At 39.2% G+C, this 25,123-nt stretch overlaps 2 protein-coding genes across 2 annotated transcripts; both read left to right on the top strand.

Annotated features, from left to right (window-relative positions):
* The first annotated feature begins 1,571 nt into the window (after positions 1-1,571).
* LOC138888426 (uncharacterized) lies at positions 1,572-4,409 on the top strand. The gene is made up of 4 exons (XM_070170289.1): positions 1,572-2,322; positions 2,554-2,932; positions 3,425-4,000; positions 4,121-4,409. The coding sequence occupies exons 1-4, from the start codon at positions 1,572-1,574 to the stop codon at positions 4,407-4,409; spliced, it is 1,995 nt and encodes a 664-aa protein (XP_070026390.1).
* Positions 4,410-4,442: 33 nt separating this feature from the next.
* On the top strand, positions 4,443-5,718 carry LOC138888425 (uncharacterized). The gene is made up of 3 exons (XM_070170288.1): positions 4,443-4,665; positions 4,758-4,905; positions 5,163-5,718. The coding sequence occupies exons 1-3, from the start codon at positions 4,443-4,445 to the stop codon at positions 5,716-5,718; spliced, it is 927 nt and encodes a 308-aa protein (XP_070026389.1).
* The last annotated feature ends 19,405 nt before the right edge of the window (positions 5,719-25,123 follow it).

Raw genomic sequence — 25,123 nt, 5'->3', positions numbered from 1 at the left:
GAAATATAATCAGCAGCAAAGAAAATATAAAGTAGTTGCCTGTGTTGATTAATTAGATCTTTGCAAAACTACCCTTTACATCTTCGTAATAAAGCATGGTCGGTAGGGGAGTGGTTTCCTTATAACGAGTTTATGGGTCAATCGAGACCTCAAAACGGATATCAAAAAAATAAAGCATAGTCATTAATATTTATTCAGCTATTATTAAGTTTGAAATCTCAACAGCTTTTTTTAATCTTTTTGTCATATCGAAATTAAATCACAATTGATTCCTCATATTATTCACAATAAAAGTCTTAACTAAAATATTTAATCAAAACCGAAATTTTGAACATTTTTTATGTTCTTGGGAGAATAATATGATTTTATATTACACGCGTTTAATCCATCAACATTCTTGAGTTGCTAGTTCAGTTGTTTCTATTACCTCATTCTCTCAAAAAGAATTTCACGGTTGACTTCCAACAAATTAAATAGGGGAAAATATGCTAATTAGCCGACGGTTCATACCATTTTACGTTTCATTCACCTCAAAATACTTTTACTAAAAAGAAAAGGAGATTCTGTTAGTAATTTGTATTTGAAAATAGAAACAAAGTAAAATTAGAAATGTAGAAAAACGGAAATTAATCCGAGCCTACTTAATTCACAATGTTTCCTTAAGAAACTTAATCCCTTTCTAGTACTCGAGGTTTAGGATTATTTTCTTCCAGGATAGAATGGATTATCTTCACTGGTGTAGCGGTACTTCAAACCCCACTGACCAACGAACTCAAAGATCGGTAGCAAATCACACTTATTGCTTTCTTTCTGTTAAAAACAATGCAGAAGCAAGAAAGAGATATCACAATTTTTGTAAGAAAAATTTATGGGAAAGATCATATATTTATAGCCAAAAAGTTGGGTAATACCGAAGAGTTGCAACTCTTCATGTAAAGGCTGCAACTCAAAATGGTTGTTTTATAAAACGGCCATTCACGCAAGCCGCCAAATGTACAAAACGGCTAATTTGGATTACAACAACAACAACAACAACAACCACCCAGTATAGTCCCACAAATAGGGTCTGGGGAGGGTAGGATATACGCAGTCTTACCCCTACCCTGGAAGGGTAGAGAGATTGTTCCCTAGTTTCTCCTCTATGACTTGATGAAGATACTTCCTTGATACTTTGGTCCTATTAGAGATTTCAGAGTCTTCAATATTGATTCTAAAATATATTTATGTTGCTTCAATAATTTCTCACAATCAACTGATTATTTTTCTCTCCGTACAATTACTAATGTTGGCCCTTAACGGTAACATATTTGACGAGTCAACCCTACGCTCCACCTCATGGAACCATCGGACGGTGTCCAAAGGGCATGTATTGACAGCCAAAATGAACCTCCACGACGACTCCAACTACTGAAGCAATTGCTGGAAAATTAACTTGTGCCACCACTGTAACTAACGCAACAGCTACTCTAACGACCACCATTCGACACCCTCGAGAATCAGTGATTACTTGACAAACCGCTCACAATGGGATGTCGGCAATGATTTTCAAAGCTAAAGACTATTACGAAATCATGACTGAAGAATGCAAATTAACTATTGTTGGTAGGTTTCTAAAGCCTCGTCCTCAAATCGAAAGGATAAGGTCCAATTTCAGAGAGCTTTTTCCAATTAAAGGTGATGCCAAGATTGGAGTCTATGACAACTACAATATTTTCATAGATTTCACCAATGAAGATGACTTCAAATCTGTATGGCACAGGAGAGTGATTGAAATTAAAGGATTACAAATATGGCTACAAAAATGGTCGCCGGATTTTAAGCTGGATGAAGACATCCCAATTGTCCCGGTATGGGTACTTTTTCCAGGTATACCATTCAATATGCATACATGGCATTATGTTAAACAAATTGCCAGTAATGTTGGCACTCCGTTGGCCTTAGATGCTGCCACTTATGGTAAAACAAGGCCAAGTATGGCTAAGGTAAGGGTCGAAATAGACTTAACGAAACCCATACCTAGTAGTGTATGGGTGGGCTCCGAGGATGAGAATTCACCTCTAAAAGGGTATACACAAAAAATTGAATACGAAAACATTCCTAAGTATTGCAAGCATTGCAGGAAAATTGGGCACAATATGATGAATTGTAGAGTTCTTGAGAAAATAAGAACTATAGAAGTCAATGAAGGGGAAACAAATGCTGAAAATATGATTCCATTGCAAACAGAAGAAGGAAGTAGTAAAAATCAGAAAGAGAATAGTGCAGGCAATGGAGGCCAAAAGAAGAATATGGCAAAGCAGAATGCTACAAAAGTTGATAAAGGTGTGGCAAAATAGAAAGCTAATATTAATGATAAGAAACGAGAGGTGCCTACCAACAAAGAAGTTGCTGAATCATAAAAAAAAGTTATTGAGGAAAAAATTGAGGCAGCCAGCTATATGGTAAATGGGAGTACAAATGGTAAAGTTGAAGCTAATAAGAAGCAGGGTCATGAGAACCAATAAAGAGCTGAGATAGCACAAGCTAACATTAATAATGTGACTATATCTTCAGCAAGACCTACAGTTACAGAGAGACTAAGCAAGAGGAAGAAAAAAAAAGAAAAAAGTCAAGAAAATGCCAAAAAAAGCAAAGTAATATTCAAAAAAGTTCAAGTGCAAGAAAATAGTAAAAAAAGGATAGCAAAAGCCACCAATTATATTCAAAGTGAACAGTCCCTATCAGAGATCAAAGAGAGTATTCAAAGTCAGAGTGATCAACGGAAACAGAGTCACCAACAACAGGTACAAACAATTATTATGGATAATAAACCTACTGCAGATATTGTAGAAGCTCCAAACATTTCTAAAGAAGATAGAAGGCATGATAAGGGTAAGCCTGGGGATATTGACAACAACACAATGGTTGATCAAGAATATCAACTGCTAATATGGTCAGTGATAGCTCTAGTTCATCCACTTTACTATCATATATTTTTAATCAAACCGGACTGAATTTGTTTGTTGAACTTAATATTCCCAAATTTATCCATCCGACTTAGAATGAGGTTACTAGTGATTTTCTTAGACAGATAACTTCTAAATGCCGCAAGGAAACAAAATCAAATACTCAGGAGACTAACAAAAGTCTTCAAGACAAGATGAACAACAAATATCAAACAGGTACCACCGAGGAAGGAGAAAGAATCCAAACTAGGAAAAATGAAAGAAGACACATGAACAAAGTTGCTCCTTTACATAAAATGAAACAACAAGAGGATCTATCCCCAACTAATTTTAATGATCAGTACAATTTTTTGAAACATTAGAGGGGTGAGATCAAAGAAAGCCATTCATAGACTTAAACACTTGATCAACATAAATAAGACACATTTTGTGGTCATCTTTGAGTCTTTTGTGAATAATGCAAAGCTTGGTGGTTACAGGAAGTTTCTTGGATTTCAACATTGTATCTCCAACTACAATGGCCAAATTTGGTACTTCTGGAACATCAACTGTGACTCTATATTTATAGCTGAGGATGAGCAACATATTACCATAAAGTTTGAAGATGGTGTTAACAACCACGGTTCTTATATTTCAGCAGTTTATGCAAAATGCACTTCAACTGAAAGAAAAGACCTTTGGAACAGCCTTGAACAAGACAATCTTAGCATTGATGGTCCTTTGTATATTGGAGGAGACTTCAATGTCATTACCAATCCAGATAAAAAGCTAGGAAGAAGGCCTTATATGGTTCATAGATGCTTGAATTTTATTAATTGCATGGACAATTGTGGGGTGATTGATATTGGTTTTTCTGGTTCTAAGTTTACATGGTGCAATAATAGAAGGCCTAGCAAGAGAATTTGGAAAATACTTGATAGGATTTTTATTAATGACACGTGGGATCAGAGGTCAAAGAGCACTACTGTGAGACAATTGGCTAGAACTGGCTTTGATCATAGGCCGTTACTCATGAAGTGCTTTAACACTAACCAAAGCTACATCAGTTACTTCAAGTTTCTTAATTTATGGGTTAATTAAGAGGGATTCCTAGACATTGTTAAAGAAGTCTGGGAGTCCAATATAATCGGCAATCACATGTGGATCTTACAATTTAAATTGAAGTTTCTTAGCAGGAGATTGAGCCAGTGGTCTAGAGAAGAGATTGGGGACATCAATGATCTGATTATAAAATGGGCGAAAAAAGTCCAAATATTTAAGGATATGGATGTTGCTACCATCTTTGATAACAACATGGAAGAATCGAATAAAGCACATGCTGAATATATTAAATGGTTGAGTATGCAAGAGTCTTTCCTTAAACAGAAAACTCAGACTAGATGGTTTTACGAGGGAGATAGCAATACCAGGAAAAGGAGAAGGAAACAACAGTTGAACATGATTAAGAACCATAGAGGGAAATGAATTAAGAAAGAGAAGAACATTGCCAAGGCTGCCATGCATCATTTTGAGTCTCTCTTCAATCTTCCGAAGCCTACTCTCAACCCTGTTATCCTTAACTTCATCCTTAATTGTATCTCTGAAGAAGAAAACATCAATCTGACTGCAATTCCTAGTAAAGAAGAGATCAAAGAAGCAGTCTTTAACTTAAGTACTGATAGCACTACTGGCCCAGATGGTTACATAGTGCTTTCTTTCAACATTGCTGAGATATTATCAAGTATGATATCATTGCCTTTGTTAGGGAATTTTTTCTTGGAAAGAAGCTCACCAAGTTCTATTCTCACACCTATCTTGCTTTGATTCCTAAAGTTGATGCGCCCACCACTTTCTCTGAATTTAGACCCATTAGCCTCTCTAACTTCACCAACAAGATAATCTCCAAAGTCCTATCTCTTAGACTTAAACCCCTTCTGACTAAGCTTATCTCCGACAATCAAACTGGTTTTGTGAAGGATAGGTTGGTCACAGAGAATGTTCTTCTTACTCAGAAAATCATTCAAAGTATTTCCCAAAATAATCGGGGAGGTAACATTGTTATTAAGCTAGATATGGCCAAAGCGTACGACAAAATGTCTTGGTTATTTGTCACATCAGTTCTTAGGAGATATGACTTCTCTGAATTATAGATAGAGTTAGTCCAGAACCTTATCTCTGGGGTTTAGTACTCTATAATTATTAATGGCTCTAGAAATGGATTTTTCACTTCTTCTCAAGGCTTAAAGCAAGGGATCCTCTTTCCTCTTCTCTTTTTATTCTTACCGCTGAAGTTTTATCTAGATCCCTAAATAATCTCAATCGGAACAACAACTTCATTCCTTTCTCTATGCCTTCTAGAGGTCCTACTATTAATTATCTAGCTTATGCTGATGATGTTGTTATCTTTAGCAGTGGAAGTAGAATTTCTATTAACATAATTATGAAGGTGATAAGGGATTATGAGGAGAGCTCTAGTCAGCTTGTTAATAGGGATAAGAGCTTCTTCCTAACGGCCCCTAAAACACGTGCCTCCAGGATCAATAGAATGAGACAATGCATAGGCTTTCTTGACAAGGATTTTCCTATTACTTACCTTGGATGCCCTCTATATGCTGGTAGAAAGAAAATTGCTTACTTTGATAATATAGTTCACAAAGTAATTAAAAGACTCAATGGTTGGCAGGGTAACATTCTTTCTCCTGGAGGCAGAATGGTGTTAATCAAGAATGTTCTACAATCTCTACTGATATACACTCACTCTCCATGTTCCCTCCTAAAGATACCTTTCATCTAATAGAAAAATATTTTACCAATATTTTCTAGGGTATAGTGGGGATCAAAGAAAGTACCACTGGATGTCCTGGAAAAATCTTTGTTTTCCTCCAAATGAAGGAGGCATAGGCATAATAAGAATGGAAGATATCAGTGAAGTATTAGCCACCAAAAGATGGTGGAGATTTAGAGCTATTCCTTCTCTATGGGCCAACTTCATCAAACACAAGTATTGCATTAGAGCTCACCCTACTACTAAACAATGGGCTTCTGGGAACTCACATTCATGGAAACGTATGACCCAAGTTAGAAAGAATGCTGAAAATCACATGGTATGGCATGTTAATTCAGGTGATTGTAGCTTTTGGTGGGATAATTGGACTCATAAAGGTCCTCTAGCAGCCCTAGTCCCCGTTACTAACAAAAACCCCAAGATTCTAGTCAAGGATTTCATACAAAATAGGGAGTGGAATATTCACAAACTTAAAAGTATTCTACCAGAATCTTTGGTGCAGTATATTATTGAAATTCACATTAGGAAGAGGACAATTCCAGGCAAAAATTTTTGGGACTTGTCAGAGGATAGAAACTACTCCAACAAAACGACTCTTGAAACGATCAGAACTAGCAAACCTAAAGAACTAATCTTAAGCAAGGTATGGCATTTCTCTATTCCTTTTAAAATTTCTTTTCTTACTTGGAGACTGTGGAACAGAAAACTACGTTTTGATGATGTTATTGTCAACTTTGGGAAACCAATGGTTTCTAGATGTAACTGCTTCTCATCTCCCTAAAGTGAAAATATTCAACATGTTTTCATGGAGGAAGAGGCAGCTAGTTATATTTGGAAACTAATAGGTTTCCCTTTAGGCATAACGCATCATCAAAGGTCAGTTAGATTTACCATTAATAACTGGTGGCAGGTTAAGGCCTTGAATGATGTACATAAACTTGTATTACAAATCACTCCAAGTATCATCTGTTGGACTATTTGGAAAGAAAGACGCTCATGTAAATATGGCAACCAAAAGAAATTCAACTTATTCAAAATGGGCCAACAAGTTTGCTGGATAGTTGGAGCACCTATATCTAAAGCCTTTCCGAACTGCAAACTCTCTCTTCTCTAGAATAATCTCTGTGACAACCAAATGAAGCTACATCCTATCCCAAGAATCACCATAGCCTGGAGTAGGCACTTTCAAGCTAAATACTGATGGCAACTTCCTAAAGACAAATAACATGGCTAGAATGGGAGGGATTCTAAGGAATGATAATGGCGACATAGTTATGGCTTTCTCTATCCCTACTCAGTGCAGTAGCAACAATTATGTAGAAGCTCAGGCACCTTGGTTTAGAGTAAATTAGTGTATTGAACATGGTTACACATATTTTACTCTAGAATTAGACTCCATGATTGTGACTAATACGCTGAAGAATAAGAGATCTTATAATTACAAGATGAACAACATTATAGAATACACTTCTCAGATGTTGGAGCAGGCTAATATTAATATTATACATTGCTATAGGGAGGCCAATCAAGTTGCGGATTCCCTTGCTAAACATGCTGCTACATCAATAGAGGAATCCTATTACTTCTCCTTCCAACAGCTTCCAAAAAATGTCAAAGGACCATATCAATTAGAGAAATACCGAATGCCTAGCATCAAAACTAAGTATGATAAGGATTTTTTTGTTAGTTAGGATCTTTATTTTGGACTGGGTAAGAGATGCCCAAAATCCTCCTTCCCAGTTTTCTTAAGGATAACATTTTATCCTTGTGTTGTATTTTGGAGGTTAAGGATATATCCCCCTCTTGTATTCCTTGCTTTATTAAAATACAACTCCCCATCCAGCCTGGGAAATTCTATAAAAAAAAAAGATACACTCGGCTAAAGAAGGTGAGGGAAGCCCTGATAGCAAGTAATAGCAAGACAAATAATTAGGAAACTAAATTGAAGATAGGAACAAAGGATATGAAGGGGGTGCCGAAAACAAGTAGTAGCAAGATAACATATTGAGAAAACTAATTCCAAGGCAGCAAACGAGAATATGAACGAAGTACTACCAGTAAACTACGGAATTACCGATGGCAAGTAACAATAAAACGAGACATACGAATATAGCAAACTAAGGAAAAAAGGTACCGTACTAGCGCTAATACTATCGAGCTAGAGAAGACAAAGGAAAACGCACGGCTACCTACTAACTTTCTACCCTAATATTCAACATCCACACTCTTCTATCTAGGATCATGTCCTCGGTTAGCTCAAGTTTCACCATGTCCCACCTGATCACCTCTCCCAAAGACTTCTTTGGCCTGCCTCTACCCCTCCTCTCACTTCACAGGACCAACATCTCACATCTCCTGACAGTGGCATCTGTGCTTCTCCTCTTAACATGCCTAAACCATTTCAACCTTGCCTCACGCATCTTTGCCTCCACAGGTGCCACTCCCACCTTGTCCTGAATAACTTCATTCCTAATTCTATCCAACCTAGTATGCCCATACATCCATCTCAAAAATAATATTACTGTATGGGTCCAAATTTGGCAACCACGGCCATTACCGAGTAGGAAGACGAACGAGGTTATCATGATGTACTGTTTAATGGTCGTCGTGGTAAAAGGCAACGATTAAGGACGGTCAGTCGATGTATGACATCTACGACAACATAAATTTAGTAGGAGACATTAAGAATATGCCTTTCGAATATTCTCTAGGTTGTATTTTTTAGGGTTTTTTGGGAGATTATCCCTTATAAATAGGAAGGGTGAGTAAAGAAAAGGGAGACACGAGAAAAAAGACAAAAGAACACTTTGTAAAAGAATCCTCTGAGAGTGAATACAAAAGCAGTCTTGTTCATCTGAGAAGATAAAAAGATTCCCCAATCATCTCATATTTATCCCCCCTTTAATGCCGATTACATCTTTCAAGCTTGATTGTGCATTTAAGTCTTCACATTTATGAGCATTCATTTGATTCCAACATATTTGTTACATCATTCATCTTGATTACTCTCTTCATCGCTTGATGTAGGTTTTATTGTGTTTAACTAAGATTGACCTTATCTTTATCATTAGTTGTTTTAACCATAAAGGTTTTGGCATCTTTTTGTCAAACAATTTGGCACCGTCTGTGGGGATTTCTTTAGTTGAATTCATAGTTTCATCTAGATCATAGAAAGGGATATATAGCCATCTTTTCCTAGCTTTGCATAAACTAACAATTGCAGGGAAAGAAAATGCAAGATTGAAAGTGATAGCAAATGTCACCACCAACATTTTGAACACTATCAACGAAGATGACAAGGAGGAAAATGAAAATGTGACACCAAGCACTACGCTTAGGCAAAATGCTTCACCTCGCCCCCGTGAAAGCATTACTGCTTTGCGTGAAAAAGAAGCCTCCACATCATTGACAAAAGTGGCACCACCAGTGGTGGAAAGATTACTGGAAGAATGGCTAACAAGCACTCTGAATAACATACTTGACAAACCCACCCAAAGGGAAAACAGGGACGTTGCGCACGTAGAAATCACGATAGACACCGACGAGCAAGATGCCTCCCGAACTGGTAACACTCATACTATTGTTGATGTAGGTAGTGATGTACTCACAACCATTCTAAAGAAAGTAAAGGAAATGGAAAATGAAAATAAGGCGCTCCGTGACCTGATGAAGGAGCATCAAGAAAGTGTTGATAAGATACTAGGCGCCCCAAAGTTGTTACCAAAACAAGATGTTGGCCGATTCATCGAACAACCATACAATGAGAAAGCAGCCCCCTGCCTTCCTAAAACCTTCCAAATTCCACCGTACCTAATGATATACGATGGTACTACAAACTTAGAAGATCATAACGTTCATTACGTCACAACGGTAAAAGGCAACGATCTTTCGAGAGAGCAAGTACCGTCGGTGCTACTGAAAAAGTTTAGTGAAACCCTGATAGGGGGAGCCCTAACTTAGTACTCGCAGCTACCGGCACAGTCAATAGCAATGTTCGAAAAAGTGGCAAACATGTTTGTCACCACCAATGCAGGGGACAAAAAGGCGGAAGCCAAGGTAAATGACATATTCACCGTCAGGTAGACACCTAGCAAGGGACTCAGGGATTTCCTGGACCAGTTTAATAGGGCGAGAATGAACCTATCGAATGTATCGGGAGGGATAGCGGTAGCCGCCTTTCAGAATGAATTAAGCAGAAAAGGGTCAAGAGAAACCAAAAAGCTAGTAAGCAGACTCATGAAGTATCCTCCCACCACTTGGGAAGAAATTCACAACACCTATTGCGCCGAGGAGAGAGCCAACAAAGATGATATTAATGGCTCGATCCAGCGATTAACATCAATTCAAGCAGAGGAAAGGAAAGATCGACGCAATGAAGTTCGAAGGGACCAACTGGGTCCCCATCTCGTTCGAGAGAGACATCAGCCCTACATCAAAGGAACCATCGCACACCCCTCGCGGCACATGGATGGCCCTTCTCGAATACCACGGCACCGCGAAATGAAAGAGGTATGCCTCCACTTTTATCTGCTCATAATTTTTGTGTTTCTCCTTTAGAAATAGTGTACGTGCTAAAGAAGCTCGGCATGAAGGTACAATGGCCACAGAAGATGAAGTCTGATCCAGGTAATCTGAAATCAAATGCCCTCTGCGAATTTCACCAGGAACGAGGTCATAAAATTGAGGACTTCATAGGTCTGCGGCAGGAGGTGGTGAGGATGCTAAATTAGAGACACCTGAGAGAGCTGATGAGCGACCGAGGTCGAGACAATTTTTCCCGTAGACGCGAGCAACCCCAGGGACCTTCAAAACTGCCTTTGCTCGCACCATACAAATGATCATCGGTGGAGGTGATGGGACAATAATCAACCATGTGAAATTCACCAACACACATGAACTCAAATGGTAGATCACTCACGAATAGTATGACAACCTCAAAGATAGTAACGTCTTCGATAAGTTAGATACCGACGGTTTGTCTTTCCCTCACTATGATGCTTTAGTTATTACTTTATGTATTGTAGATACTTATGTGAAAAGAATAATGGTAGAATACGGAAGCGGTGCATGTATTATCCATCCCCGAGTCCTCGTACAGATGGGGCTCATAGGTAAAATAATATCGCGTTGCATAACACTAATAGGTTTTAATAATGCAGTCGAACGAACTTCAGGAGAAATAATGCTACCCGTCCTAGCCGGGGGAGTCACCCTGGAAATAACATTTCACATCATGGACCAAGATACAACCTACAACACTATCATAGGGCGACCATGGATACACGTCATGCGAGCTATCCCATCAAGTCTATACCAGGTAATCAAGTTCCCTACTCTATAGGGAATATTCAGCATACGAGGTGAAAAATGTGCACCGCGCAAGAATGTTATCGCATCGCCCAAGATTGCGGACACACCCAACAACTAAAGGGAGCAAACACGGAAGCATAGCAATTAGCAACGTCGGGAACCAAACCCGACGCACAAATAGACGTTATCAAAGATCCTGACATCGTAGAGTCTATCGAGTCGACCATCGAGGTTCTTGACCCCGTCCAACTAGACAGCAACGATAACACAAAAAAGGCCTATATAAGACACAATCTCTCAGAACCAGGTATATTCCATAAATTTCTAACTAACAATGCCGACCTTCTCCCATTCAAATATGCCAGGCATTTCGAAAGACATCGCTACGCATAAGCTGAACGTCAACCCAATATATCCGCAGGTGCGACAGATGAGGAGAAAATTTAATATCACAATAAATGAGGCCGTTAGCATTGAAGTCGATAAGCTACTCATCAACGGTTCTATCCGAGAATCGAAATATCCCCAATGGGTCGCGAATGTGGTCATGGTAAAGAAGAAAAACGGGAAATGGCGGATGTGCGTTGATTTTATAGACCTAAATAAGGCCTTCCCAAAAGATTCTTTTCCACTGACTTATATCGACCAACTCATCGATGCAACAGCGCGGCACGAACTGCTAAGCTTTTTGGATGTGTATTCGGGTTACAACCAAATCCTCATGGAGGAGGAAGACTAGGAAAAAACCACTTTCATCACCCACTAGGGAACATACTGCTACAGAGTCATGCCGTTCGGATTAAAGAATGCGGGGGCAACATATTAAAGATTAGTCACCAAAATGTTTAATGACCAACTTGGCAAGACAATGAAGGTTTACATCAACGATATGCTGGTCAAATCCAAAAGGAAAGAGGATCACATTGACCACATCACTGAGGCCTTCAGCATATTAAGGCGGTATGGAATGAAGCTGAATCCCGAAAAATACGCCTTCGGCGTGACCTCAGGCAAATTCCTCAGTTTCCTAGTATCACAGAGAGGCATCGAGGTCAACCCGGACCGAATCAAAGCCATCGAAGGAATACTAGAAATACTAACCAGCAAAAAATAGGTGCAGAAATTGACGGGCCGGATAGCCACCCTTTCAAGGTTTATCTCGCGGTTATCCGACAGATGCCATAAATTCTTTAATATGCTGAGGAAGGATAACACGCTTCAGTGGAATTCATATTGCATCGAGGCTCTGAGAAAGCTAAAAGCGTACTTGTCGTCACCGCTACTACTCACTAAAGTAGACCCTGGCGAATGCCTTCTGATCTACCTAGCCGTCTCAGAAGTCGCAGTAAGTGCAATTCTGGTCCGTGAAAACAAAGGTACACAATCCCCGATTTATTATATTAGCAAAACCTTGATTGACGCCGAAATGAGGTATCCCCACCTCGAGAAACTGGCTTTGGCATTGGCCGTAGCTTCACGAAAGCTTAGACCATACTTTCAATGTCACCCCATATTGGTGGTGACAACCTTTCCCCTTAGAAGTATCTTACATAAGCCCGAGCTATCAGGAAGATTGGCTAAATGGGCCATAGAATTAAGCAAGCATGATATCACCTATCAGTCGCGAACAATGATAAAATCATAGGTACTCGGCGACTTCATTGTCGACTTCAGTGCCGAGATACTGCCCGAGGTCGGGCAAGAAACGCTTTGCACCTCCCTGGGCAACCCGACATCTGGGTCCTTTACACTGACAGTGCATTTAATGCGTCAGGATCCGGACTGGGACTCGTACTCGAAGTCCCTACAGGCGAAGTAATCCGTCAATCCATATGATACCCCGATATGACAAACAACTAGGCCAAGTATGAGGCCGTAATTGCAGGATTGAAACTGGCCCTCAAATATGGTGCACGATGAGTTGTCCTCTGGTGCGACTCACAACTCGTTGTTAATCAAGTTATTGGGACTTTCAAAATAAAGGAACAAAGGCTACATAAATACCAAGTAGAAATTTATAAGCTACTGCCAGAATTCGACGAATGTTAACTCGATCAGATACTGCGGGTGCAAAACATCAAAGTAGATGGCCTCGCCAAACTAGCAGCAGCAACCAAAAACATCACCAAGGAAAATGTGGTCACCCTCTTCCACTCATCAATAGACCAAGTAGAGGTACTTTCTATAAATTTAACTTGGGATTGGTGCAACCGTATCATGACATACTTGCAAGAAGGAACACTCCCACAAAACAAAAAAGAAGCCAACAAGCTTCAAATACAGGTAGCCAGGTACAACCAACAAGCTTCGGCGGCCCTTTGGCTAAATGCCCGGGACTAAACAAAACAAGGCGTGTTCTCGAAGAAGTACATGAAGGTCACTGTGGTGCCCACACGGGCAACCGGGCCCTCGTCAGATGCCTCATCTAAGCCGGATACTGGCCCACTATGACAAAGGAAGCAACAGAGTACGTCAAGAAGTGTGAGCAATGCTAAAAGTATGCACCAATGATACACCAAGCGGGCGAGCTCCTACACTCCGTCACTTCGCCATGGCCGTTCATCAAATGGGGAATGGACATTGTCGGACCTCTCCCAACGGGTCGAGGTAAGACACTCTTCCTTTTAGTTTTAAGTAACTACTTTTTCAAATGGGTGGAAGCACGTGCATTTGCCCAAATACGCTAACAGGAAGTCATCACCTTCATATGGAAAAATATCATATGCCATTTCGGCATCCCCAAAGAAATCAGCTGCAACAATGGACCTCAGTTCATTGGAAAAAAGACGATCGAGTTTTCGACAAATGGCGTAGAAAGCGAATACTCTTCACATCATACCATCTAGAAAGCAACGGCCAGACAGAATCTTCCAACAAAACAATACTGAATATACTAAAGAAGAAGCTCGAGGACGCCAAAGGGTTGTGGTCAGAACTGCTACCGGAGGTATTATGGCCTACTGCACCACGCCTAAGACCAGCACAAGTGAAACGCCATACTCATTAGTATACAGGAATGACGCCGTCATACCCGTTGAAGTTGGAGAACGTATCCTAAGGACTCCAACGAAAGTGGACCAAGCAACAACGAAAACAGAATACAAGATCTCGACGAAGTAGAGGAATGGAAAGATATGGCTCATGTAAGAATGGTAGACCAAAAACAACAGGCAGAAAGGTACTACAACAAGAAAGCCAAAAGACGTTCGCTAAAAGTCGGAGACTACATCCTCAAGGCCAAAACACAAGCGGCCAAAGACCCAAAAGAAGGAAAATTGGGAACCAACCGAGACAGACCATATAAAATCACAGTGGCGGTAGGTAAAGGGGAATTCCAACTAGAAACAATGGAGGAAAAACTGCTACAGAACAACTTGAATGTCGCCCACCTCAAATATTTCCACTTCTGAAAAAAGATGCCACCTAAGTCATACTCTTTTTCCCTCACCCGGGTTTTGTCCCAATTGGGTTTTGTCGGGGAGGTTTTTAACGAGGCGACGAAGGGGATGTCTCGAAGTTCAAAGTATAATTCATCGCCCCGCCTGCCGATAATATCTCCAGGCCGAACGACGAAGGGATTAGATACAAGGAAACTTCTCCGATGTGTATGAAACTGACATGTACAATACTTCAATAAATGAAATAAAGCAACATTTTACTCGAGCATTTCACTCTCCATTGATCTCTACTCAAAATGAAGAGTTCGACCTCGTTCAAACTACGACGGGTTAACATTTCGACCAACTCGAAATAACACCCCTACCGCTAAGGGCAATCACTAAATTGAAGAGTTCGACCTCGTTCGAACTACGACGGGTTAACATTTTGACCAGCTCGAAATAACACCCCTACGACCAAGGGCCATCGCCAAAATGAAGAGTTCGACCTTGTTCGAACTACGACGGGTTAACATTTCGACCAGCTCGAAATAACACTCCTATGGCCAAGGGCCATCGCCAAAATGAAGAGTTCGGCCTAGTTCGAACTACGACGAGTTAGCATTTTGACAGGCTCGAAATAACGCCCCTACGGCCAAGGGCCATCACCAAAATAAACAGTTCGACCTCATTCGAACTACGATGGGTTAATATTTTGACCAGCTCAAAATAACACCCCTACGGCCAAGGGCCATCACCAAAATGAAGAGTTCGACCTCGTTCGAACTACGATGGGTCAACATTTTGACCAGCTCGAAATAACACCCCCACATCTAAGGCCATCACCATAGAAATAAGTTCGACTTCAATCGAACCACGACGGGATAACACTTCGACATTAGCTCGAAAATAACATCCCTATGGCTAAGGCCGTTACTAAAGGAAAAAGTTTGACATAAGTTCAACATCGCTCGAAATGCAATGGGTTAACATTTCGACAACTCAAAATAAGTACGACTATGACAAAGGTCATCGTCAAATAAACAAACACAACAAGAAAACGATTCAGAGGCACACAATAAAAAGTAACTGCTTCATTACAGCTGTTATATTACAAAAGTTTTTACAAAGGGCTCAAGAACGCCCCCATAAAAAATGGCAAAGCAAAATAAATACAACCAAGCCCTATGCCACATCACCCCCTGTGGCATACTCCTCATTGTACCAAGAATCGGAGGCGAGCTTGTCCACATCGCTAAAATCGACATCGTCTCCGTCAGGCATGCCGAGATCCTAACCACATGCCTCTCGAGTGGCACATGCTTTAATACGCATCTCTTAGAGTTCTGCCTCAAATACTTTCCCATCAGCATGAAGAGACTTATATACGTCAAGCTGGGCTTCGGCATAGACCCATAGCTAATATAATTCTCGAGGTACAACAGGGTCGGCTGAAGCATGGGAAGTAAAGGGCTACGACTGTCGTCGCACGTCCTCTTCCTTCATAGCAGCAACTTGTTCATTTAATGCAGACAACTCCACCTCCAGATCTCAGATACGCCCCTCAAATCTCGCTTCCTTGATCTGCATAAACAAAGGGCGTCCTCTAGAGCCGCTGCCTTAGAGATAGCCATTGCCCTCTCCCTTTCAGCATGAGCCAATCCATCAGCATTCGCACTCAGATCACCTTTAAGGTAGACGACCTCCACCTCCTTCCTGTCAAGCTCGGAAACTAAGTTGGCCACCTTCGCTTGAAGGTCGGCATTCTCGGCCATTACCCCCTTACTCAGCTCGAGCTCATCTTCCTTGACCTTAAGGACTACCTCAAGTTCACTGCAATGGGAAATGGCCTTCATCAGGTCCTCATCTTGCTCTCTCAGCTCTTCGACCTTCTGTGCCAATTGTTTCTCCTTTTGCTTAAGACCGTTACGGAACAACTGAAAGTCACTGTCCTGAGTAAAGAGATCGGCCAACGCACGATGCTTGGTATGGTATTCTTGATATTTGGTGGTCATCTTCCCATAAATGACCATCCTCCGCTTATCCATACGTTCACGCTGTGAGCACGTAATTTTTGCCCTATATGAGAATCACTCCCAAAAAATCCAAAATAAAATAATTTTCCTTGGTGTGCAATTTTGAGAATTTTGTGACATTTTTGGATAATTATTTGTATTTGTCTGTGCATGTTTATTTGTTAAATTAATAAAAAATACAAAAATATGTCGCATTTTGCATGTAGGATTTAATTATACAATTGTTAGTAATTAAGTTTGTTTTACAAAAATTGAAAATTACAAAAAATAGGCATCTTCTGCATTTTTAGCATTTAATGTCCAAATATACAATTTTATGCTTAATTATTACTTAATTGTGCGTTAATTGTTATTGTGAGTTAATTTGCACTTTTATAACTTAATTTAGTTCTTAATAATAATTTAAGTATTTTTATAATTTAGTTTTAGAAAAATAAAAGAAGAAAAGAGGGCAAAAATATAAAGAAAAATCGGATTGGGCCACTTCTTCAAATTTCAACCCCAGGCCCAAACAATTGTCCAACCTTCCACACGACCCGGTCCATTTCAAACCGGGTCGACCCAATCCAAAGACCCAACACCCCTATTTCCCTATCTTTCATTTCAAAAAACAAAACCCTAAAAAAAATTTCACTGTTGAAAAATCCCACCCGCCCCTCTCTTACCTTCTTCTTCTTCAAGGCTTCCAAGCTGCCCTCCCATGTCCGCCCGTCGACCACCATTCGTCCAATAGTCCCAGCTTCATGTCCGCCATTGACGCAGCAACGAAGCTGCTCTCCGACCACCCATGACTGCCTCGTCTTCATCTCCTTCTTCTTCGTCCAACTGTCCCAGCCCTATCCACTTTTGATGAAGCTCGTCGAACTCCCATGGCTGCCCCGTCGTCATCTTCTTCTTCTTCACTTCTGTTCCTTCACGTCCAAACGGTTCTTTTCTATTTCTTCTCCAACGTCAAGCTCCCATGGTTATTTGCTGAGCTCCGGTCATCTTCTTCCTCGTTCCGCCTAAACAGTCCGTCACCCATAACCCCGACCGACAGCGAACCAACATCCATCGTCCCCAGCCCCGTCGTCTTCATGTCCAAACGACTATCGTCGCCTTCATCGACCAAACAACCAGTAGCAACTGCCACGACTGCCGCTGCTTAACCTCACCTCTCATGGCTATGGTTTTTGCTCCCTCACGTCAGTCCCTCGACCAAACAACCATAGCAACTTCCACAACTACACGCACACACACGGAGGAAAAGCGAAGCAGTCCGGTTAAAGTCCGGCGAAGTTCTGTCAAAGTTTCGTTTGGTTTCGTTTGAGTCCGTTCGAGTTCATCGTTGGTCATTTCCCGTCAGTTGTTTTTAAGTTTCATGTTGTCCATATTTTTGTTTGATATTTTTTTTTTCGGATCTAAAATCGATAAATGATTCAATTCTTGTTTTGTTTGTTCATCGTTGAAATAATTTTCTAGTTTGTTCATATGTTTTGTTGATTTAATTTTCAGATTCAAATGGAACTTTGATTAATTAGTTTTTCAGTTTATTTCATGTTGCTTTTATTTTGTATTTTTGTAGAAGAAATTGTTAGTTTAATTTTAATATTGTTAGATTTAGTTTAAATCATTTGAATTCATCATGTTTGTTATTTAATATGGATCTAATGCATGTTTATTCTTTGTTTGAAGTTAATTCAGTGATTTAATGTGAAATTATATTTTGGTTTTTAATTTTCTTTTGATTCAATGTATCTTTGTTATAATTTTGTTGGATTTAATTTAAAAAGATTAATTGATTATTTGAAGATTAGTGATTTGAATATGTTTATTTGTTTTTGTTTAAGTTTAATTCGAAGTTGAATAAAGCTTGTTTGTTATTGTTGTTGAATCTTTTCATTTATGCTCATACTTTGTTTGATTGATCTTGAATCCGAAATTAGTATAGTTTGATCTTCTTGTTTGTTGATTATCATTTTTTGATTATTTCTTCAGTTTGCTTCATGATTTTGTTTAGTTTTAATATAGGAATTGTTGGTTGTAAAGTTGTTAGATTTTAAGTTCAAATGATTATTGAATTTAGAAATCTGAATATATTTGTTTGTTGTTGTTGTTGTTGAATCTGAAAGTAGGTTTGTTTGTTGTTAAAGATGTTGTTCAATCAAGATAATTTTAGTTGTTTCTTTGTTGTTCATCATTTAGTTTGAATTTGTTGTTGAACATTGTTAGAAATTGATCATATTGGCTATATTTTGGTTAAGATTGATTAGGTGAATTGGTTATAGCTGATGGGGTAGTTTGGTAATTTGCAGTACGTTCAGGGGTAAAATGGTAATTGCAATAAGGTCGGAGGGGTAGTTTGGGAATTGAACATTTTGAATAATTCTTTATGTTAAGCATGAGAGACAAAAGGTAATGGGGTGTAGGTGATATAATTGTTTAATATAATTAGGGACAAGACATAATGTAGTGGAGGGGAATATGGTAATTGTTTATGATAAGCATGGGGGACAAGATGTAATGGGGTGAGGTTGATATATTTGTTTAATTTAGTGGGATTAAAATGGGGATGAGTGGGAAGATAATGGGTTTGGTAGGAGCAAATGGTTGTTTTATTAATTAATTAAAGAGTTTGGGGATGTGATATATATAGGAGGCTTGATCAAATTTTAGGAGGACAGAAGACAGATAGAGAGAGAAAAAAAAGAGCTGAATATTTAAGAGAGAAAGAAAATTCCGAAAAAAGATTAAAACTTTCAAGAAAAAAAAATACAAATAAAAAAGGAGTTGGAAATTCGAAGAGAGAGTAGTACACACTTGATAAATATTTTGATATACGGGTTTAGAAAAGAAGAGTTAAACATTAATTAACCTTTCAAAATCTGAAAATTTCCTTGGTTTCTGTCCGTTGTTTGTTGTTGGTGTTTCTGGATTTTATTTTGATTTTCAAATTTGTCACTAGGATTTCTGTTGACTGGATTGCTGGTTATTATTGTTGTTGTTGTGTTACGTACTACGTGACTGACTTTCTTCTTCTTATATTGACAATACCAGGTACACAACTGTAATTTTGGCCTTTTGTAAGTTGAAAATGAAGAATGGAAGTTTAAATTTTTAATTTAGTTTTTTTTTATTAATTGCATTTAGGTTATTTCATGTATTATTATTCTGTAAATCGCCGTTGTTTTGCATAATTAGGCATATTGTAGCGATGTATTAAATAATGTTTTACTTTTACCGGATTATTAGGTAGTATATATTTAAGCCTGTTCATTACTGATTAAACTGTCAAATAATTAAAATAGAAGAAAATAACGTAAAAATGGCTTTATTAAATCAGTTTGGCAAAATTGATTAAGTTCTTTATTCATAAGAGTTTTAGTATCACCAACGTTAAGTTAATCGGAATCATGTAGCTAAATTCAGTTAAAACATGAATTAATTTTGCGAATCAAGTATTAGGACATGATTTGAATTAAAACAAGGTTAGTTAAGGTTAAATTATTTAATTTTTAGAAATACGGTTTAATAATCAAGATTATTTCTAATTTTCAGCATTTGTAAATAATTAATTTCAATAGCTCAAGTCATCTAACAATATGATTTTTAATCCGACTATGGGATAATTAGTTTTTTTTTAAATAAAAAATAAAAAAAATTATTTGACAATTCCATGTTGCATTTATAATTATAATTTTAGTAATATTATTTTCCGTTAATATTTGTTTTTCTCTTCTATTTAATATGTTATTTTTAAGTATGTAGAGATTGATTTTATATTTATAGACAAACTTAGTAATAATAAAAATGTAGTCATTAATAAATATTCGTAAAATAAGGAAGGATTTAGCTAAAAATAAATAGATGTAAACAATACAAAAAATTTGCAGGATTCTCCAATTTCATTTATTTATTTTTTTTTTTAAAAAAATACTTAGATCCTGGGATGGGCCGTTTAGTAAATCCTACCTAAAAGTATAATAACGCGTAGTCTTTTGGCGCATATTTAATAAGATTATTTTCTTAAATATGGGTGTGCATTTATGTAACCCAAATCCCGATCTTGACGGAGTCAAAATACGTCAACAAATCACGTGTACACTGGTTGTGACATGGTTCGAGATGCGTTTTCACGACGTTGCAATTCTTGTATAAAATAATAATAAAAATAATGATAAAAGCGGTTAAAAGTTAAATTTTGTACATAGGTTCAACATGTATTAAATTAGATAATCAAGCCAAATATGACAGTTGAGCGACCGTGCTAGAACCACGGAACTCAGGAATGCCTAACACCTTCTCCCGGGTTAACAGAATTCCTTATCCGAATTTCTGGTATGTAGACTGTAATATGGAGTCATTCTTTTCTTCGATTCGGGATTAAAATTGGTGACTTGGGACACCCTAAATTTCCCAAGTGACGACTCTGAAATAAATAAACAAATCCCATTTCGATTGTCCTTTAATTGGAAAAAACTCCTACGCCCCTCGCGGGGGCGGAAAAAGGAGGTGTGACAGCTCTGGCGACTCTGCTGGGGACTTAAACCCAGAACCACTGGTTCAGGGTTAGAAATTCGAGCTTAGATGAATTGTTATATTTGGCTTTATTTATTATCTGATCTTATTACATGTTTTGGCCTAAATGTGCAAAATGATGTTTTTTACTGCTTTGATATTATTTGAACTGTACATATAAACTGTGCCGAAACCTTCTCTTCTTACCTCCGGGGATGTGCTTACTGGTTAAGACTCCCTATTCTGATAGTGTCATACCCTGAATAAAAGAGGCTCGGAAAGTTTCTAAGCCGGCTGGCCTTTTGGTTCCCGGAAAGGAGCTCCTTCCTCAGCTCAAGTTGTCTTTTCGGGTACACTGTCTAGAACACTGACCCAGGTTTTGAACATAGAATAACGTGACTTCATGCCGGATCCCTAGTAGGAACGCTTATTTGCATCACGTTGCATTTGACTTAGGGGACTCAACACAGGGGTTGGGTCCGTCTAGGACTAGCAACCTGAAATAGAAAAAGACCATCATGCTGCATCCTGTTTGATTTGCATATTTATTTGCTTCAGATCTGCATGCTGACCGACTTCTGAAATCATCAATTTTTAAGATAAATTGTAAAAAAAAAAAGAAGGGAAAAATAGCAGTGTAGGGAGATAACTACTTTTTAGAAAAATAAAACCAAAAGTCCAAAGTATCAAAACCCTCCAAAATTTTGAAAAATAAAAATAAAAATGTTTTGTTTTTTTAGTTTAATTTATTTGAAAAAAAAAGAAAGGAGTCTTGTTTACAAGTTTAGTTTATGTCTGCGCCGGTTTGATTCTCACAGGACGTGAGATACGTAGGCAACCCTCTTCGGGTCCAACCTCCCATTTTTTAAAAAATCGAAAAAATATATGTCAAAATTTTAATTTTCTGTCACAGAGTCGGGTGATGCCGTTTTTTATCAAAAGCCGAATGATCCCAAAAGGAACGCCGGAAGGCTGACTTTGTATAAATGGCCACTTCTGTCATTTTTTTTAACTCGCACAACCTTAAAATCTTCCCCTGAAGTGCTGAAAGGTCGTGTTCGAAAGATCTGTTTTTTTAGGAAAATAATCAAATCATTTTGAGTCAAATAAATTTTCTTTTGTTTAATCATATTAATAAATGTGCAGAATGAGCACGATTCAGAATGAACCTTTTTCAATCATGAATAAAATTCTCCTCCAGTTGCGGCTATGGTGGAGTGATTTAGGCAAAGAAGGGCATGACGAAATCAAGAAACATTTGAAAGGTCTCACGAGTTTGTTGGACATCAGGCCTCGTGGAGATATTATAAGAGCCCTAGTCCCTTACTGGGACCCTGCGCACAATGTCTTCCATTTCTCGGACTTTGAACTCGCCCCAACTTTAGAAGAAATAGCAGGGTACATCGGCAGTACTGAGGTTCCGTTGAGGCATAAATACCTGATTGCTCCAAGAGCCGTAGCAGTGCACCGGTTTCTGGACTCGTTAAAGATAGTCAGAACAATCCATAACCCTAATTTGGCAAAAGGTTTTTGCACTCTGAGCTCCATATACCAAAGATATGGCCACATAGGAGGATTCGACAAGCCAGAAAACAAGTTGTGCAGCAAAAGTAACTGTCGAAAGTGGGACGAACATAGACGGGTTGCTTTCATGATAACCTTCTTAGGGCTTTTAATTTTCCCGAGTAAAGATGGGAATATTGACATAAAGATAGCTGGGGTCGTGAGTACTTTGCTCACTCAAAAAGATAGCACGCTGGCACCGATGATTGTATCTGATATGTTCCGAGCTCTCACGGCCTGCAAAGATGGAGGAAACTTTTTTGAAGGTTGTAACTTGTTGTTGCAAATGTGGATGACCGAACACCTATGTCACCGAGCCCAGTTCCTAAGCCATGGGTCTTCTGAAAAGACATGCATAGAGGAGTTCTACACCAGAATTAATGAGGCCCGCCTACCTGAAGGAGTCTCGGCATGGACTTCATATTTCCGGACCCTCAACGCCAGTCAAATACAGTGGACACTGGGATGGTTACCGATCGACGAAGTCATATACATGCCAGCAGCTAGACCCCATTTTCTCTTGATGGGACTTAAGAGCATTCAACCTTATGCGCCGTATCGGGTTTTGAGGCAACTTGGGAGGTGTCAGATAGTGCCCAAAGATGAGGATTTAAGCACTCAGGTAATTGAGATCAGTTCCGATGGTCAGTTTCCTGAAGCGAGGGTCCGCCAGATTTGGAGCCAATGTCAATACTTAGAGGCAAAAACTTGTGTGTTGAATCAAGCAAGAGGGGAAGTTTCACCTGGATATCAGGCTTGGTACAAAGGGGAAATATCGTTTGGAAGGCCGGCTAAAAGACCTCACCTTCAAGAGTTTGCCAAGGCTTCACAAGAACATTGGGACCGGTTGGCCAAAGAGCGGGAATATCTTTCCGCAATAGGCAAGCTGAAACAACAGATTAAAGATCTAAAATTTAAGAACAAAGTGCAGGTTGCTGCCGACAAAGGAAAAAAGAACAGATTAACCAGAGAAAGCGAGAACCTCAAAGCTCAGATCCGGAGGATGAAAATGGATGCCAACAACCAACTGAGAAGTCGGGCCGATACGAGGTTGATAGCAGAGTTGAGGAGTCGGGTCAGCAAAAGCCGAGAATACTTGGAGAGATCTAAGGCTTGTATAGCAAGAATGCGGATCAGGTGGGCAAAAGTTACAGCAGCGCGGAGAGAGCACCTATGGCAAGTGAAAAGGGACTACGAAATGAGTGTTGCGACATTGAGAGAGATAAACTCCATTCTCAATGATCGGATCCTTAAACAAACCCCGGATGCTAGAATAGATACAGAACGCTGCTATGAGTCGATAGCCCGGATGGAAGAACAAATGGAGAGGTTCCAAGATCAGCTCATCGACAATACTCTAATATTGGGACGAAAAAATCAACGGATAGAACAGTTGTGCATAGAAAGGGATAGAATTAGGGGTAGGATCAATGAGATAGGGCGCTATATCACAACGAAGTGCCTAACATGTGAAGAGATGCCCCGTGATATCCTTTTTGCCTCAGTCATGGGTTATGTCCACCGGATCATGGAGGAACTAAAAAGCTTGCAAAGAAGACTGGCACCAAAGCCCGTGGAAAGGCCGAACGATGCCTCGCGGGCACCAAAATCCAAAGCTTTAATGTATCCCTAGTTCAATCTTGCACTTGTTTGTTTTTCAAAGTCTGTTGTCTACCCTTATGTTCTCTTCAAACATTCTTAAAAAGAAAAGTATGGAGTCTGTATTTTTGTTTGTTTTTGATGGCTTGTAATAGCATATTTGAATAATAAAAGTTATAATTGAGTCTTTATTTTATGGCACGAACTACGCTTGGTCTGATTCGTGCGGAGTCACGATACGTAGGCAATCTCTATAGGATTCGACCGTAATTATGAAAAAAATAAATATATATATATATATATATATATATATATATATATGTATATCTGTCAGAACAAAATAAGCCGGGATGATGCATGCGGTCAGAGCAAAAGCATGTTAGAAATGATTAACTGCCTAAGAGCATTGCATCTCCCAACATGCAATTACAATATCTGTTAAGACTCTAACACTAACAAGTTTGTTGTTTTACCAATCATACCAGTTAGTTGTTAGAGCGTACTAGCACCGTACGATTATCAAACAAGATCGAAAGGTCCTATACCAGAAAGCATGACTGGATCAGACAACAGTGTTGAGTCGGAAAAGACAGCACATCAGATGCTGAAGGAAGCCCTGGAGAAAATGGAAAAAATGAGGCTAGAAATGAATGAAATGCAGATAGCCTTAGCTAGAGCCCAGAAGGGGCAAGAACTACCCGTTACTCCTACCCTCCAACCAGTACACACGCCGGAATACCCCTCTCCCGGTCCTTCAACAAGTTTCCCAAGCCATCACTATTATCAGGGAAGAGAGGCTTATGATTCCCAAGCTCCACCACCCACTCAAAACCCTCCTCCACCAAATGTTCCCGTCTTTGTGGCACCTCCCCCAGCCCCATTGCACAGATCATCTAGTGAGCCACTGTTTCAGGCTCACGATACACAATACTACCCCCCTGAACTCACATTCAAAGCACCCGAGCCACATACCTATAATCCCCACTTTGAGGTCCCGGCGGAGATTGAAAAGCCGGCTAAGAGCCCAGAGCA

This window comes from Nicotiana sylvestris, chromosome 3 (assembly GCF_000393655.2).
Source record: "Nicotiana sylvestris chromosome 3, ASM39365v2, whole genome shotgun sequence".
Lineage (NCBI taxonomy): Eukaryota > Viridiplantae > Streptophyta > Magnoliopsida > Solanales > Solanaceae > Nicotiana > Nicotiana sylvestris.
This window is presented reverse-complemented; position numbering and strand designations above follow the sequence as displayed.